Source organism: Ixodes scapularis, unplaced genomic scaffold (assembly GCF_016920785.2).
Source record: "Ixodes scapularis isolate PalLabHiFi unplaced genomic scaffold, ASM1692078v2 PGA_scaffold13__105_contigs__length_92229423, whole genome shotgun sequence".
NCBI lineage: Eukaryota > Metazoa > Arthropoda > Arachnida > Ixodida > Ixodidae > Ixodes > Ixodes scapularis.
The window spans coordinates 11,265,242-11,283,975 of NW_024609839.1; the positions used below are offsets into that span (position 1 = coordinate 11,265,242).

The window sequence follows — 18,734 nt, forward strand, 5'->3', positions numbered from 1 at the left end:
AAGGAGACAGAAACCAAAAAGGGAAGACCTAGACAAACTTCTACTTTTCGTCCTGCCATTTTCTGCTAGGTCGTCTAGCCCCCTCGCGCCCCCTCTCTGTGGTGGGAGGACCACGAGGAAAAGGAGGAAGAAGAGACACACGGGGTGGGGGGAGCTTTCCTGTCAGTAGGGTACGACGGGGCTGCGAGTGCTTGCTGCGATGGAGCACAGTGCGCGCGCACACACAGCGCCGGCAGTGGGGTGCCCAGATTGCCGGCTGTGGGTCGTGCCTAGTGGTCAGGATATGGGGACGCTGCTCCGTCTTCCGACTTCGCTGTCTGCAGCCTTCCCGTCTGACGCGCCGAGCCGGACCTGGGGGTACACTCGGGAAGGTGAGTCCGCCTGCACATGTTTGACATTTCTGGACCGCCGGGAGGACGCAAAGAATCTCACTTGGATATTTTCGCTTTTCTTCGTCCGGCTTCATGTTTTGTTCGTCTTGGTTCATGCTCCGAGCACCTCGTCTCGGATCTGGCGATAGTGGGGATGGAAGTGCGGTTTCTCTTGCTCATTTTTTTCTTTTTTTTTCTGTTCCGAGCAGTTTGGCGTGCGTTCGAAATGTAAGCTGGTCGGTAACCAAACTTTTTTTCTTTTTCTTTCTGGTTTCCAAGTAAATATTTGTTAAGCCCCATTTGGCTTTATCTAGAGTTTCCTGTCGAGTGACAGTTCTCGAAACCGGGTGCGTATCGCGGAACGCTGCATGTTGTGGCAAAGATTTGCAGCAGACTAGCCGTCATACAAACATTTCCTAATCTTGCATCAGTTCAAGACGCATGGTAAAAAAAAAATATATATATATATAGACATAGGCTTTGGTGTTAATTATGGATGCAGAATGTGGTTTCTCTGCTTACGCTCTATGCGGGATTATTTTTGTATTAGTCAGGATTCGTTCTAAAGCCTTCCTCGATTTTATTTTTATATTGTCTTTCGAATGGCTACTCCGGGTGGTTTAGAGGTGTGGCATTTTCAAGATCGGTCGGGTGTACCCGCATTCTTGACTCGCGCATGCGCATTACGCGTATGTATTTTTTACTTGCGCGTTTGTGCGTACGACCTTGCATACTGCCTGCGTTTCGTGGCTGTTGCTTTCATTTCACTGCCGCATTCCCGAAACGGAGGAACTACCGGGAACATGCAACGCATTCCTGACCGCATTCCACAACATAGCCTTGTCCTTTCCGCCGATGGCAGTACGCGGTTCGGTGACTATGATAACCTCCATGAATTTCTGAGAGATCTGGACCGAAGCGCGGTTTTCATTACAGACATTGTATTTTCACACCCTTGAATCCCCCTCACTGTTTACTTTCCTCGCGTTTTTTTTTTTTTTTTTTTTTTTTACTGCCAACATCGAGGGAGAGAGAGAGAAGGGTTCGATGCTGGATTCAAATACTAACACCTCTGAATTTTGTAAAAAGATTGTTCATTTTGCTAATGAGAGAATTTGGTTTGCACATTTCAGAAACTCTAAAAACTCCTATTGTCTCAATTGTGTTTTACTGTTTGTATTCTTTTTTTTTTTAATAAAACTGTCAGATTGAATTACAATCCTCCTTTGCGTGATATTCCTCGGGGTAGAAAGATAAATGTATAATAAAGCGATAACATCATCCTCGTCCCTAGTAAAGTGATTTTCATGCCAGTCATGCAAATTGCCTTACAGTGATACGTTTGAGGCCGGAACAGATTAGCGTTTGTCGTAGTTTTCCCTTCCTCCGGACACACCACATGTTTGACAAGATTTACCGGTCACTATGTGGAGTAAACGGTTACCGCACCCTAAAATATCCAGTCCGTCTGCTTTCCCGCAGAACACTTGGGAGAGCCGATCTCTGCGATCTCGGACTTCAAACAACAGCCTGCGCTGTGACATTGAGCACGTGCTTGCGTCATACTGAGTGTCACAGCGCTCACTGATTTAACGTGAAACATTCTCCGTCTCGTCAAGGGGGCGAAGCTAAAAAAATATCGACCGCGGAGCTCGACGTTGATTGGCTGGTGGAAAGGTAACATAATCAACGCGGATTGGCTGATTCCAGTGAGTATGGGAGTCCTTGAAAACCGCCATGCTTTAAAAACCCGATTCTACTTCGCTTCGCTTAAGTGCACACGCGGCCGGCGCTGCAAGCTAATGGCACCAATCAGGCATGGTCAAAAGCGCACCATCATGATGTTTGTCATGTTCCTGTACATGTTCTATCGTCGCTGAACCAATCATAAACAAAAAGAAAGTCCCAATGACTTGCGCTTTGGACGCTGGTTGATCGGTGTGATAGCCTCGTAGTGTCGGCTGCTTTTGGACTCAAGCTGAAGCAAAGTATAGCGCCGGTCTCTTAATTCCAGGAACTGCTATCAAGTCTGCGTGTCACGCGTTAAGCTACCCGTTGAAGAGCGCCGTGAGCGTATATGCGCCGTGCTCGGTAACGTTCCGGAGCGATACCGGAAAGTTTCACGATTAACAGAATTGCCCGGCAGTTGGTCACGCAACACATTTCGAGCCTCGTCCTCGGCCGAGCTCCCTCCGTAGATCGCACCGATCGGTTCTCCCGTCTGCTTGGCGGGGAAGCAGACTCTTGGCGCCCGCCTATTTCTTACGCCTCACGCAACTTTGCTACCTCATTTTTTGATAGCTTTGTTTAGGGTTCATTGAAGTCAACGAAGAAAAACCCTGAAGATAGACAGCTAAATTTGGTATATTCGCACTCCTGAAAATTCGTTTTTTTTTTTTTTTGGCATTATATTTTTTTACGAGCCTTCAAAGTTGCTGTAGACGATTCAGCCGGTGAGTTTTGACGTTTCAAGGTCGTTGCGAAAATTCGATTTGGCTGCATGCGCTAGATGTCACAGCTCCTGATCGTACATTAATCTTCCCGCTGGTTCAAATCGCGCGTCACAACAGATATGTCCTTAGTTAATATTCCTTCGAGTGAAAACGGTAAAGTGTCTAATATCCCTCGTAGAGAGCTTGTGGGCAACCTGGGGATTCCAAGCGTTTGGCCCAGGTTGCCCCTCCGACAATCATCGGTGGTCACCTTCACCAAGGGCAACTGGCCACACGAGCGGCGCCCCGCCGCTGATAAAGGGCCGTCGCAGCGTATTTCGCGGGGGCTTTTGGGAGTAGCGGCGCGGGTGGTAACAGTTAATGACTACGTGTTGTTGAACCGGTGCGTTCTGTCATTCTCCGAGACGGGTAGCAGCGAGGGAAATCCCGCAAGATTAACTCCTTTATACCAGGAGACGTATTCCAGGTATCCAATACTTTTCAAATGCTTCGTTACCTCAGGCGTATATACAGTCTCAAAGATTTGGTTCCCCTTGATATCTTTGCGTGTTCTTTGAGTGTCCTTCGCAGGCATACCTCGGGCAATATAGAAGTTTTCATGGATACTATACCATTTTGCTAGTATGGACTTTTTAACATAAGTTGCCGTAACGTAGAAATTATACGCCTCTCATAGTATTACGTTATCTTATTGTGATATGTAATATTAGAATTGTATTTATTTTCACATTAGAGCGCTGTAGTATTCGCTCGTAACAATGAGTTTATCTCCGTCCTCAGTTGATGGCGGCGATCCAAGAAAAAGAGCTGTAGCGTACAGCTTGACGTGTCCTCGACCATGTACGACTCGCAGAGGCAGCCGCAAGAGTGAGGGAGACAAAAAAAATGCATACATATGCGTAATCAGATATTACGATAAAAATGTATTACAAATGCTCATAATTAGAAGAGAAGAGATCGAATATCCTGTAGTGACAATTTATTCACTTCCATATTTTTAAAAACATAGAGTTAAAAAAAAAACAAAAAAACTCGGAACGATATATTTTAGCATTTGTGTTCCAAATTTGTTCTTTGTGTAATCGCCCCCCCCCCCCCCCCCCCCCCCCCCCCCCCCCCAGTATTCAGCGTGATGGATAGGGTAAACATTGACATTCTTTGAAAGCTCTCCGAGTTTCTTTGAGAGGTCCGTGTTTCTAGTTTCCTGAAATTTTAAGCTCATGCTAAGTCTATGGTCATTCATCGAATGCAGATTGATAACAGGGAACTTGTTAAAAAGGTGAGCTACGTCAGAGTCATATTGGAGGCTATAGTCCTCAGTGTTTTTTTCTGGAACAGGCGCAATGGCAATATATTCTATCATAGACTTATAATATTCCATCCAAGTGTTAATCTATGTGTTAATACTGTTGGTTGTGCGAGTTGCTGAAACATGATACACCAGCGCGCAGGTAGATAAATCCGAGCACGCGAAAAATACGCTCACAGATTGCTGAACTATCAATTCTACGCATTGGTTCCTCAGCATATTGGTATTGCTCTGTCTTAATTGTTGTTTTCGTCCAACATGGTGGTATTAAATTTGTGCTTATCTGAGACGTGCGTATTTTGTCAATAAAGTAGTATTATATCCGCTTATTCGGATGTATACACGTCTTTTAGAATGTATTCTTTATAGTATTCTATACAATTGTCATAATATTAGCATGGGCTACAAGCCAGACGAAAATCTCGTTAATGAGTGCCGGAAGAGGAATAGATACTTCCTCATTACGCATGATTATAAAGCCACGCGCTAATCCGGTTCCTCGTCGCCCCTGTGCTTCCGTGCTGTCTTTGAGGACACTTCCTCTTGAGAAGATTCAGCGCGTCGTCAAGCGAAGGACACTTTTTCGGTTTGGCAGGCAGCCTAGACTTACTCCGGGACAACCTACCCCCGGGTCGATAGTGGTGGCCCAGACGAAGAGAGGGAGCCGTCGCAGATTGCCGCGTATCCATCAAAAGGATGCCTCGTGTCCCCCAACGGGGGGCCTCCGAGTCCCTGTTTCCTCCGCTCGCTCCGAACCCGAAGCTACGTGCTCGCCGCACCGATCGACTGCCTCCCTTTAATCACGTGACCCCCCCTTTTCTCTGCGCGTGGCTACGAGCGGGAAGGTGATCACGCGGTGAAAGATAGGCGTATGACTGGTCCAGCGAGTACGCAGCCTCCACCGCACTGTCAGGGTCGACGAAGCGTAGTCGCCGAGATGCTCCGTCGTCCACTTCATTGTGTGTGGCCCTCCTGCTCAAGGCGGGCCACGGCCGTCTTTTGTCTCCCTAAAGGCATCCATGGCTTCATGGCGGCGCTGTCGAGGCTTCACGGGTGTATCTTTCTATCGGTCTGTATAGAGAACCATCTATAGCTGCAGGTGTTTCTTTCCGGTGAGACCGCCTTCTTTTGTATGGATGTCCTTGTAGATATCGAGCGGTTTTCGCGACGTCTAGAAAGAGAGAAGGGGGGGGGGGGGGGGGGTGTGCACCTTGCGAAGTGATGCTTTTGTGTTCAAGCTCGACAGCAATGACGATCGTGTGGCAGCTCCGCACGGTCTCTCACCTGTGTCTGTGTTCGCTGTCCCGCGTGTAAAGTGATGTTTTAGGGAACGTGTCAATAGTCTGACCACGTGGGACTGGTTTTGGTCGTTTAAAGGAGGCAGTTTTTTCGTATTGATTTTTAAAGCTCTCTCTGTTGGTTTCTCTCCAGTGAGTGTAGAAGAGCCTTTATCTGCACTTTGAACGTAAGGGTACGCTGGTGCGCGCTTTATATGACTCTGGTTTTTAGGGAAAGCGGAATTTTTATTTAGAAAAAGGGCGAAATATTTAAAACCGTGACGGTTGATACGCATGTGCGCATGTTCTTTATAGACTATAAGTTGTTCTCAAGCCGTGTTCATTGCAGTATTAGCTGAAAAATCTCCATGTTCCTTGTGTCGGGACTTCGATAACTCGCAAAGTAACATGAAGTGGACACCGCTCATTTGTCGGAAAACAGTGCACATTGTCATTGTGCTGGCGCTCACCCAGGAGTCTTTCGGAGATCGGTGATATGTTTATGTTTGAGATGTACGAAATATATTGATCACTAAGGGCGTGCCGGTACAGGACGCATGGCTGCTGCGGAGCGAGCGGTAGGGATAGCGACGGTTAGCGCGTGATTTGGAAGGACGGGCCATAACGCAACTTCCTAGTGGCGCTAGTCGGCACAGACAACTACCTGGAGCTTTCTTGTGCCAGTACTGCGAAAGTTTCTCAACTCTCCTGTCGACACTCATTCAAAGAGAGCATTCTTTTCTTCCGAGTTCGAGCCATGGCGTTACTCAGGGCTGCTCGCCTTGTTACTGAACGACATACATTTTTCTCTCTCTAGTCTTCATGTTTGGTACACACGCACTGGACGCGCGTCAACGCTAGCATGCCAGGCGCCCTCACAGAACAAACTTTCCGCACAGCTCAAGGGCACGACCGCACGCACGCGCACGTTTCCGAGACCAACACAAGGGGACCGCTTTACGCTCACTAATCAAGTTGCACCACGTGTTTCGCTAAAAAGGAAGTCGTGAAAAGCGGGCGAGAGAGACGGCAGTCCCCTTATTTCAGTTACCCACTGTTTTTCTTTGGATTAAAAGAGGTCCCTGAGCGCCTTACACCCCCTCCCCGTTTCCTGTGGGGGGCCCCCTCCTCTTAACCGCCCCTACGCCCCTCCCCGCCCCCCTCCAAGCTTCCACGACAGGGGGGCGGCGGAGGCTGCCTTCTTAAACGTCCCGCGAACCGTCAAAGGAATGCCGATCTCGAATGGCGATAGGAAGCTTCGCTGAAGCGCGTTCGTTGCTGCCTCGGCTTCGCTTCCAACTTGGGGTATTTTCGTTTTCTTCTTTCGAACGAGTACTTTCGCGCAAACGTTTGGACGTTTTCATCGGCTTTGAAAGTGACTGTCGGCCCTCCGTTCGCTACAGCCCCGAATCGAATAGCCGCTGTACTCTGTTTCACCTTACACCCGGGACGCGGTGTCACGGGACACGTTCGCAGCGCTGGATTGGCTGGGATTGCCCTGAGCGTCCGTTCCGGTCCATCGTAATGCAGTACACGAGGGGTGGGACGTCAATCTATTTTATCTCTTTCTTTCTAGTCGAGTGATTCAGAGAAGACGGGTTGTTGGAAACAAATTTCAACTCCGACTCGGTTGTCTTGCGCTATGATCCTGTTTACGTTTTATTCTCTTATTTTTTACTCGCTTTGAATTCGCAATATTGCTCGCTTCAATCATATTTCATTGTTGTCCTTTTTGCTACACGCGAAGAAATCTAACATTCAAACCACTATCTAACAATTTATTTTTTTTTTTCTGGGGGGGGGGGGGGGGGGAGTTTTTTTTTTTTTTTTTTTTACTTTTTCTCATATGCTATCTAGTATCGCGAAATTCAGAATAGTTGTTGCGAAATCGGCGAGTGGAAATGATACCACAGCCATCATTCAAATTTGGCCGCGGTCTTCAGTTCCGTGACCTCAGGGGAAGGCAGTCTGGCGGATCGAGCGGGCAGTCTAAAAATGGACTGTGCTGAGCGTTCCTTTTCGTGCTGCTACGCGGGTGCTCGATGCAGCTTCTAAAGCGTTCATTTCACACTACGAAACTGCTTGTAATCAGTAGGGAACAAAGGTAAACGTAATTTGCCGCTAATTAAAAAAAAAAAAAAAAAGGTACCTTTCTGATCACTTGAGGTTTTCAATACAACACATTTTTCTACGGGTTTAAAAACTGGTCATTCGCGGCGTTCATTAATGAATTAGAATCACCGAATTGTGAACTATTTCTTAATCCAGCAGTTTTAGTGGACCATCCTCCCGTCGAAGAATTGGTTCGAGGATTTTTTGGTTGGAAATGTGTACAATGTGCGCCATCAGAAAGGAGAGGGACAAACTAGTAAGGGCTACGAGTAATTTTAGAACTTCCAGAAGTAATCGGATTACCCTCGCGATTACTTTGTAGTAAATTTAATACAAAGTTATTACAGAAAGTAATCGATTACGAGGAAGTTGATTTCTCGTAATGATTCTCGTACGAGTCTGCCCAGCACTTAAACCAAGTTCATTCCAGATGACGGCCCACAAAGTGGCCACTTGATTCCCATGGCCACTCCCTGGGAAGACAGAGCGCCCCAGTGTTTCAGAGGAGCCAGCCGCTATACCCGAGCCGATACGGCGAGGGTGTCTGGACTTTCTCACAACTCGGGGGCGCAGAAAGAGAGCGAACGGGTGTGTTTGCCTTGGCCACACGCACCCTTGAACTTTCCCGACGAAGCCAGGAGCACCAACACAGCTTATTGAGATAAGACTCGAGCCCAGGCTTCTCAAGGTCTTATCTTTCCTTTGCACCAGATACACGAGACGAGCGATTGGAAAAAAATGGGAGGGGAGAGGGGGAAAGAGGAGGCTGGCGGTTCAATCTTGGTCGAAATAGGTGTTACTTGAAGTGAGTGGCTTTTATGCGATAGGTCCATGCGCAAGTTACGAGGCGGCATCCATAAAATGAGCTGTCCAGCGTTAATTCCCGATGTTTCCACGCCAGATTGTACAATGATGATCCGAGTCTTTTTTTTTTTTATGTAAAAAGCATACGTGAAAGCCTCGTACTTGGGAGAAGCATTCAGCTGGGTGGTGCAGGAAAGCACCCGATGTCAAAAGCTCCGCGTCAAAAGCGCCGTCTTTTTTGCCCCGCTTTCATAAACCCCAGTTTCAGAAGCCCATGAGGCGAATCCCCCGTGTCAGGATGCTGGGTCCTCAGCGCGAGGGAGGAGCAGGGAGACAGTAAGTGTGCACGCGAGCCTGTGTAACGTAACCCGTGATTCAAGTAAAGAATAACTAGATAAAGTTTCCCGTTGGCCAGGCGTATACAATTGAGCGGATCGTCAATGCTGTGGGATAACGCTGCGGTAACGTGCCCGCTTCACTCGCAGCGGACCCAGGATCGATTCCTGAGAATGACGGTCGAGTTGGCATTAGAGAGTTTTAGGGAACCGGAACAAAATACGATCGATAAACAAAAACGATCGATACCTTGGATCGGGCGTGTGGACCGATCGTGTGCCCTGAAACGGCTTTGGGGGAACCGTATTTGCAGACGATAGCAGACCATCGGTACAGGTCGCGCCCCCTGGCAACGGAAACCTGCATCCGCCTCATCGAGAAAAGACAAATTTGCGTGTGTTTGTACAAATCGCAGAAACTTCAGTAAATAAAGATAGCACCCGAAATATATAGAGAACCTAAAATATTGTATACCTACTTATAGTTCGTCTCGTTTTTTTACTGAAATGAATACGCTTCCGTAATACAAAACCTGGCGCACCACGGCGTGTCGCCCCTGGCACTGCAAAGTTCTAAAATGTTCGTCTGCTAAAGAAGCAGACGAGCTTTCCGACAACAATGGCGTTCGATCTTTTTGACCATGGCTTGGAGTTGGCTCTATTAAGCGAAAACAATTTAGAAAAAGTGATTTTGTACGACTGTCTGCGCACTAAGAGAAGGCGCTTGTTGGCGACAAGGCATGGAACGTTCAACTTGGCGTAGCTTTTAAGTAAACAAAAAACTTAAAAGGTTGAAACAGCGCAAAAGACAACGGACAGGGTAAAGAAGGACACAGACAAAGCGCTGACTCGCAACTAAATTTTTATTGAACTGAACGGTGCGATATATACGCACAATTGAGAACAAAAAGAAGAAAATCAGCCTGAAAAACACCCACAAGCAAAAGCACAAAAACGAAGCATCACCTCAAAAAGGATAAACCAAGCTAATCAATTCTAGATAATGCAACAGAAGGCCTGCTGACACACATGAATGATGACTCCCAATCTGTCTATTCCCAGAGCCTCCAAAATTTCTCGTGTCACCTGGTCCCGGTGGCGTTTTAAGACCTCGCACTGTTGGAACTGAGGCTGGCATCTGCAGTCACGGCAATGTATGCCGAGGTGACCGGAAACCGTCGAAGAGACGTTGTAAGCATGTTCCCTTAGCCTGTCGTTGAGACAGCGACCTGTCTGGCCAACATAACGCCTGCCGCAAGACAGAGGGAGGGAATATACAACTCCCTTAGCGCAGGTGACGAAACGATTGCGGTGCTTAGTAGGGCAGGCCCTCACCTCCCTATCAGAGGGATTAACGGCTCCGCACAATCTAGAAAGCTTTCTAGATTGTCTCTCGGAATACTGTCGACGTTAAACATGCGTGAATCGCCAACTCGGGAGTCTCGGGAACACGCACAGACACACACACGGGCGTACTTACACACGCACGCGTACCCACACACGTGAACAGAGACAGGCAGATAGAGACACGGGGAAAGGCAGACAGGCAGACACCAATACGCGCTCACACACTTCACCAGGCATCTCTCTCGAGATGCAGCAAACTTCGCGAAGGGGGACAACAGGACAACGAGAGTGTTCCCACCCTGCCACCGCAGCAACTTTAAGCACGCTCTTGGCGACGTGAGGTCTTCTTGTCAGCCGTGTTCTGGACGTGTCATTACGCAAGTCTCGAGCATAACGTTTCCCTGTCTCCTCGGTCCAGTCCGGGCGTCTCTTCGATCTGACACGCCTAAAAATACGCCGATAACGTCGCGAATCTACTTTTCTGCAGTTGACTCGCTCGTCTAACGCTTTGACGCCCGATGCCAACTCTTTACTCCGAGTGGAGCACGCGGAGAAGCTGCATAAAACAAAAGCAGAAAGCTACCGAATCATAGAAGGCAGCTTGTAGGAAACTGCAAAAGTGAGTTGGGGAAAGGGGAGGGAGGCAGTAGAGAAAGCACGACTGAGGGCGATACAAAGCTCACACAAACCGCGTGGACGCGCGACGGAGTTGACGCCTTTGCTGGTGCATGCATAAAATATGAGGGCTCGCAGATCCCGCGTTGCGTTGCCCGCGCGTGCGTACGTATGCTGCGCGTGTGCGTGTTTGGGCTCGCGCTGCGGTTATTTTATTTTATGGCGGGGTTCCTCTCCTTTTTCTACGCTGTTTCCGGCGGTATACGTTTTACCTATTTCTTCCCTCCTTCTTCCCTACTGAGGGGGAAGGGAAGGGAAGCAGGATGGAAGGTTGTAGTCCTGCGAGAAATTGAGGAAAAAGGGGTTCTCTCTTACTCTCTATGCGAGTTCTTGCTTTTGGGAGGCTTTGGGCTAGGGTTAGAAACTAGCGGCTGTCGGGCGCCGACTGAAGGATTTGCGCCCGTGGATGGAGGAAGGTAGGGAAAGGGAAGGAATTTGGAGCCCAAACTTTCGACGCCCTTGCTTCCCTTCCTCCCGCTGAGCAAACACGAGAAGCAGTTATTTAGCTTTTTTTTTTTCTTCTGCGGTTTCCTCTTTTTGTAGTTCCTTGTTCGCACCTCTTTCCCCGTGCTTTCTTTCACCGCCGTTGTCGCCTGGCACGGACGCGTGCGGCCCGCATATATTTACCCTGACAAGACAGGAGAGCTCGGGTACTTTCATACGCTGCAACTCCCTCATTGGGATGGCGAGTTGCTCAAAGCCCCGGGGCTGCTCTGTGCGTACTCAGCAGCGAACGACGATTTTAGGCTCGCAAGAGAGGACGCTTTCGTGAATAGGCGACCGAGACTCGTTATTGTTTTACGGCGAGGTTTCGCGGCAGACCGCGGAGTGTATGACGTCATACGACATCACTCCGTGACGCCACGTGAGCGTTTCTCACTAAATTTGTTGAAAAGTCTCTTCGCTATTTGGAGCGAGATAATTGCGATGCCACTTGACATGACGTCACATGAGCTTACATGACCATCTGATGTCGCACTCGTGTAACGTCACAATGTCACGTGATTTTACAATGTGCCGTGACGCCATGTTGCGGGAAATTGTGACGTCACGTGCCATTGCAATCTTCCCTTTGACAAATGTTGAATATTGTGAATTTCTAATATATGACAAATTTCGAATATATTGTGCCGGACATAGGCGGAAAGTTTTCAATTTCGGGAAGGGGGGGGGCAACAAACCCGTCTTGACCTCCCCTTCCGTACACCTAGAGGTCCCCGAAGAGGGATTATTTTCTTTCTCGAGGAGAACCTCGGTGGGGACGGGGGGGGGGGGGGGCGGCGGGGGGCGGGAGGTTGCAGATTTTGGCATCGCCGTTTAAGTTTTAGCTAGCAAAATTGTCTAAGTATTTTTTTTTTCATTCAATATAAAAAGCTTGCGATCAAAACTACTAGGATGGTACAAAATACTCTCCGGAGCACACACTTGGGAGTGGTAAATATTTGCGTTCATCGATACCCTATTTTCGCTTTCTACGCTTTGCCGTAGCTTGCACTCTGTACCTGCGTATAGTCGCTCGCTTTCTGTGTTTCTTTGTTTCTTTTTCCTTGAAATTATTATGCGTAGTCATTTTCGCGTTTTATGTGTGATTGTTCCATCCCTGAAAAGAATCGGTCGTTCCTGAAAGGACCAGAGAAATCGGGATACACCCGCGAAGAAGTGACGAAAATGAAGAATAGTTGCTTCTCGATCGATCTGAAAGCTTAAAGTGCATGGCTAGATACTTTCAACCATTCTTCAGGTGCCTGCTGCTATCGTCCCTGATAGAATAAGAACGGCAGGCGGGGTCCTTCAGTTGTCCCCCCTGCAGCGAGAGCTTCCTACGTTGTTCCCCCGTTTCTCGCGAGCTTTGAGCGTGTACGCCCGGGCAAAGCACGACGGAAGGCAGCGAGCGAGTGCTGGAAACCGTGCTTGTCGAGGAGACGCCCTGCCTTTATTATCCTGTCACTGACTCCAGAGCACAGATGTGATCTTCGGAAGCGGTTTAATATCTCTAGTCTGCTTGATCGTCTATATACTACCAATCTTGCCAGGAACTTAACCGTTAGTTCGGTGTCTGTTTTGCACTGGCCTTAGCTTTTACTTCGGCGTCAACTTTGGTGTCTTCTTCGAAGTCTATTTTGGCGTTTATCTTAGCGTTTATTTCAACGTTTCTTTCTGATGATTTTTTATTATTCTATTTCGCATTTTGTTGACTGTTACATTTGTTCCCTTATCCCCTACTTTAGGCAATCATGCTTCCCTCGCTTCGTTGTCTCTTTGTACTTTGTACGACGCGTGGCTTGATGTGGCGTCTCATTTGCGCGATAGCGCGCACAAGTAAAGCGATCAATCGGGCCATAGGTAGGGCGTTATGCCCTAACTATGAAAGGAAGTTTGCGCCGTCGTTCGCTTCCTCTAACTTTCACTGCCTGGTATGACTCATCTGCTTCGTTATCCACCCTTGCTCGATGTCACCCTCATTACCATTTCTTTCCTCCGTTTTCCGAAGCAGACGACCCACGATATTTCGTCCGATTGGCGGTGTCTGGCCCGACCACCGTTCACAACAAACGGTGTCAGTCTCTTCGACGCACCCGCCGGACAGATTCGCTCGGAGGCGCTGAACGAAAACCGCACAGAAAAAGGTTCCATTTGCGCGCCATTACTTCTTGCCAGGTCTGGGTCCGTCCCTGGGACTCATTATTGATTTGTTTGCACGCGGGAGTGTAGAAGGTGGGCAGCGATGGCTCTGCGTCGCCATCGAACGGACGGAGGAGAGCGAGCAACGCCGCGCTTGTCGCCGCCACCGGCGAGCCCGTCTTGCGTCATTTCCGGTCGGCTGTCGATAATTTCCGGTGTTGGGGCGCCGGGTTCGGACCCCTTCCCCCCTTCCCCGATACTAGATGTGCCAGCATGGGGATGGGAAGGTGCGAGAATTTACTACTTCTTTTCGTATACAGCGGCGGCCTTCCGACCTCTTTCGTTTTCTTTCCGATGCTCATGCTAGAGCTCCGTCGAACCGCAAAGCTGACCTGTTGTCTTTTCTGACGGAGAAAAAAAAAAGTAATAATATGATGAAAAACTATCTGTGCACCCAAGTCGCCATGTCACACACTGCTCATACGCAGCACAAAAAGTCACGGTGTGCAGAACCGATGACATCTCTGCCTCAAGCACTTTCCAAGCGCTTCATATACATGCTTTTGAAATGTGCCTGCAGGTGGAATTTGCATGATCGATGATACGAAGAAAAAACGCCGGCAGTGTCTACAGGCTGTACGATGCAGTGGCAGTGTGACCGCAGCTTTAGGGGGATTGGGTGCCGCGCTGGCCAAGCATTCTCGTTCACAGCGGAGAAACCGCGGACACCCAATGGTGGCTGACGTCCCGCTGTCTGAACACAAGAACCTCAGTCTCCCCCGGTAGAAACGGGACACCGTAACGTAAGCAGCGCCTGCGCAGAAGGGTAACTCCAAAACTACTAGACTTTTTTTTGCGTTTTTTTGTTTTGTTTTGACTATCTATGGCCGCAATGTTCTTCGCTAGTTAAAGGTGTCAAGTTGTATATATTGGGCACAGACGACGCGGTGGGGAGTTTTGGAATAGGGGTGTCCCAAGCTGGGGCTTGGGGTACACAGAGCGTTCGGGCCCCCTGTATGAAAACCCTCCACGATGTCTTTGTCGCGACGAATTCGCGTAGTGCGAAAATATCCTATATACTCCACAAATGTTGGATACTTGCGGCCGCCCTCGGGGCTTTAAGTAAAGCCGAAAGCGTCGTACGAAGCCTTGGTATAACAGCTGCGTCTTTGAAAGCGCTCCATACCAATTCTGCTATGGACAATGAGAGGCGGTTGTCCGCTCCGAGAAACAAAAAAGATTCCTCCGTCTTTGCTTCATTCTGCGTTGGCTCGCGCACTAGAAGCTGGTCCCACGGTGACACGGACTCTAGCTTAGTTTGAGTCTGCACTCAAACCTTTACGATGCTGGTTGCAAGTAATCAAATTAGTCGTAATCAGATACTTTCTGGAGTAATTTTGTAATCAGTTGATTTTATACATTTGGGAGTAATCGCAAGTGTACTCTGATTACTTTTGGAGATATTAAAATTATTCGTGATCGTTACTACTTCTTTTTTCTGCCGTTTCTAATGGCGCCCTTTCTTTGTACAAGATTGCCACCCAAGAAATCCTCGAACCAAATCTTCGCCAGAAGAACGTTTTGCAAAACTGGCGGATTAAGATGACTTAATATTTCGGCGATCCTAATCCAAAAATGGGCAGTACGAATTAAGACCCGTTTTCAAACTGGCGTTAAACTCTGTCGTTTTGGAAGTTCAAAGTAGTCGGAAAAGTAACTTTTACTTTTTCGAGTAAAAAGTAACTTTTACTTTTTCGAGTGATGGCCAATTACCTCTTGTTTTCAGTAGTAAAGTAACCTTATTTAGTACTTTTTAAGCGAGAGTAATTGTAATTGTAATCGATTTTTTTTCTCAAGTAGCGTGTGCAAGACTGCCACTAGCCGATGTGCTTGGATTGCATTGTTTCCGTGAGCTCAAAGTAATTAATTTTCGCAGTACCGTCAGAATAACATGATCCTTTTCAAAGTTCCATTTGTGAGGAGATTCGAACCGTGCCATATTTAACGTGTGGTTAGAAAAGAACGAAATAAAAGCAAAGTTTAAAAATTGGTTAGGTATAAGAGGTATGCTTCGTGTTCAGATTTTTTTTTTTATATGGCTTGTTTTTTTTTGTTACTTGACTTCATCTGCATAATCTGATGGAAAATATACTTGCCTCGCGAAAGTGGATGCCTCAGATGGGGCTAACTCTGCTCGGAATATTCGCGTGGTCCGATGGAATTTCATAATGTCCATCTCGCGAGTCTAATGGGAGTAAATTTAGAACCCACTTTTTTTGTTGATTTTTTAAGCGATCAATCCCCAAAGACACATCATCGCCAACGAGTCTTTTACAAATTTCATTTTCAGCCGAGAACATTTATTGATGTCGCCTCGTTAAAACGAGTCATTGCTTCATTACCCACCTTTACCAAGAACCGCACTCATAAAGCATAGATCTTATTTTTTTACTCCTTTGTACTTTCTTTGGTGTTTACAATTTCAGCTCTTTTAACGAAGCTTTTTGGTTATCTTCCAAGAAGGTACGTTTTAATGACTTCGTGGTAGCGGAAGCTCAATAGCGCATCTACTTTGTTTGTGTGTGTGTGTGTGTGTGTTCCGTCATGGAACTGCCGGCACGTCAAAGGAAAATGTACTGAACACTCAGCTCTCGAAGAAATACCGATTTAGCCCGTTCGGCATCGAATTGCTCGACCATTTTCGCGAATGTGTTGGTATTTTTATTAAATGATATTGCACACGAAACATCATTCTAGACTTCCGAGGATTATCGATATTTTAAATCAGGTGCCGGGAACAGTACTCCCACCAAGCATAAAGAATGGGGGCAGCTGGGTGTTTCTGTGTGTGTGTACAGCGGTGTTTCTGTGTATGTGTGTGTGTGTGTGTGTGAGCGCATGCACATGTGTTTGTGGAATGGGGGGGGGGTTAACAACACTGCTTTGCTGGGTAGCAAGTGCAGGCAGTAACTGCATGTTACCCCATGATAAGAAAACAGTCAATAATAATAATAATCGTGCGAGAAAAAAAAAACGATCAAAGGGCACTGGACATCAGGCTTCCTGCATTGAGCATTTGTGTGTGGTCCGGCCGTTAGAAATGAGGAATCCTGCCCACATCGGATGTGATACTTAATTGTGCAACACGCTAAACTCGCACTTGAAGGTCCATTTGAGCTGATGCACGTCCGAAGGGGCATCACGGTCAGTAGAGGGTTTTAGGGAACCGTTTTTGGACATCCGATACGATGGGCCCTCCCGTACGAACTGCGCTTGTCTTCTGCGCTAGCATACGCGCAGTTTTGTACCCATCGTATCGCATGTAGAAAGTCGGTTTCCTAAAACTATTTCTATCAGTGTTGTTTTAAGACTACGACGGGTCGAGACATTCTCGCAGGCCAACTCTAGCCGGCCTGCTTTTAGCATTCCCGCCTTTTAGATGCTGCAGACACTTTCAGCCTACTCCTTAAGAAGTTTCGAACGTCAGCTTTTCCGCAGGGCACTTCCGAAATCCCCTATAAAAATGATTTTCTGCTTTTTATTGAAAACGTGTTGACTTCTTGTTGACTCTGATTACTTTCTTTTGACTTCGGTTTCCTTTTTGACATGGTCGAGAGAAAGTTGGTTGAGTTTGTGAAGAAACTTTTCTGAGGACTTTCTTCAGCGTGAGTCAAAAGAAAAGCTGTTGGCTGTCTCTTAACTTCACGTTGATTTCTTTCTGCTGACTTCCTGTTGACAGTGTCATCAGAATGACTGCAGACGTTCTGTTTACTCCGTGTTGAAAATGTTCAGTAGACTCCTTGTAGCCAGTGTTAATACAAAAGCTACAGACTTGTTTACTTTTTATTGAACGTAGTACACCTCGACTAAATGTAAAAAAATCACCAAGTTTCTCAATAGTCTCTGACAAGGTGAGAACGGTAGGGAGCCGCTTCAGTTGTCCCGCCTCAAGCGCGAGCCCACTACCCTTGACAACGCTTCGGTGTTCGTGCACCTTAAGCGTGCGCGTGCAATCAAAGCACGACGGAAGGCATGGGACGCGTGCTGAAGGAGAGCCGTTCGAAAGACCCGCCCTTCCGTTCTCACTTTGAAAGTGGCTAAAGTGACTTTAATGACCATATTAAACTAGTCAGCTAATAAAGAAAAGCAAAAAAGCTATTTTCAAGTGGAGAAACTGCCTTGACTCGCTTCGTCCTGAGTGGTGCTATGCAGAGAAGCGATAACATTTCTTCTAGGAGCCGTTTTTGTGGATATTGTTTTAGCGACTGCGTCGAATTATTATTAGTTGTATCAATGCTTTTTAGTAAGATATATCGTCCACGAGCTCCGAAACACTGTTTCCCCTTTGACGTACTCCCGAGGAGAAGATCGAATACTTGGAACCTTAATAAGTGCTGAGGTTGTCACCGGCCAAATGATTATCTTCAATATGTAGGCTATATAAGGCTCTAGAGCAGTTAACGGAACTGTAATTCGGGTGTTCAGTGCTTCGTGGTATTTGCGTTTGTGTTCGTTTCCAATGTGTAGTTGTGGGATGTGCAGTGCTTTCAATTACCGCAGGAACACATTTCCTAACAAACTCCAAAATAAAATAGTCTCGTTTTTTCCACGTCATTTTCTTGAGCGAATTTGGAGCGAGTGGAAAGCCATAAAAGCTTCCAAACCTTTGTTGATGAATAGTTAACCTGTAATGTTTTTTTTTTTTTAGACGGCTCCAGTTTTTCATTTCAAAAGCTACAGGAAAAGCATCTTGGAGGCGACAGAAAGTCTGTTGATTAGTTTTTATTAAAAATTGGGAAATTATTTTAACAAAAAAGCTAGAGAAAGTCAGATGAAAAGCTCTTGACATTTTATATCCTCTGAGTACTTTTTTCAACAGCCTTTCGAGAGTAAAGCACCATAGTTTTCTGTAACGGGAGCCAGTCGGCTGCATTCTAGGGAGGGAACTCGGTTAATCATGAGGCTACGTTTAGACCTCAAAAAACAGTCTGCTCTCTGACTCCTCATTGCCACAGCGCTGACTGTTTTTCGAAGGTATAAATTTCCAGCGCCGGTTTTCACCGACCTCTTCCTCCGTCGATTGCAGTGATTGGCTCCCAGAAGGGGGAAAGTAGACGTTCCTCTCACTTCCAGCTTTTCTCACTCTCGTGTTTTTTTTCACCCCCCCCCCCCCCCCCAAAGAAAAAGAAAAAAAAATATATATATATCGTTCCGCCCGTACATGGCGGCCGCATCCAACACTCAGTTTCCACTTCTCGATCTCCCAAATCTGTCCCCTTCACTTTTTTTTTATTATAAATCATCTCCGTTAAATTTTTTATTGGCGTAGCTTCTTACTGGTGTCATTTCTTTCCTTTCTTACTTTCTTTTTTGTTCTCCGCCGATGGCTTCGTCTCCTTCGTCATGGCGAGGGCTTCGACGGACTTCCT

General features: G+C 47.1%; 1 protein-coding gene across 1 annotated transcript in view; it reads left to right on the forward strand.

Annotated features, from left to right (window-relative positions):
* Nucleotides 1-232: 232 nt before the first annotated feature.
* The window catches only part of LOC8024278 (teneurin-m), a 151,549-nt gene continuing 133,047 nt past the window's right edge, over nt 233-18,734 (forward strand). The window contains exon 1 of the mRNA XM_042289813.1: nt 233-371. Within this exon, the coding sequence (XP_042145747.1) occupies nt 284-371 (88 nt within the window). The 5' untranslated portion in view covers nt 233-283. The remainder of the gene's footprint in view (nt 372-18,734) is intronic.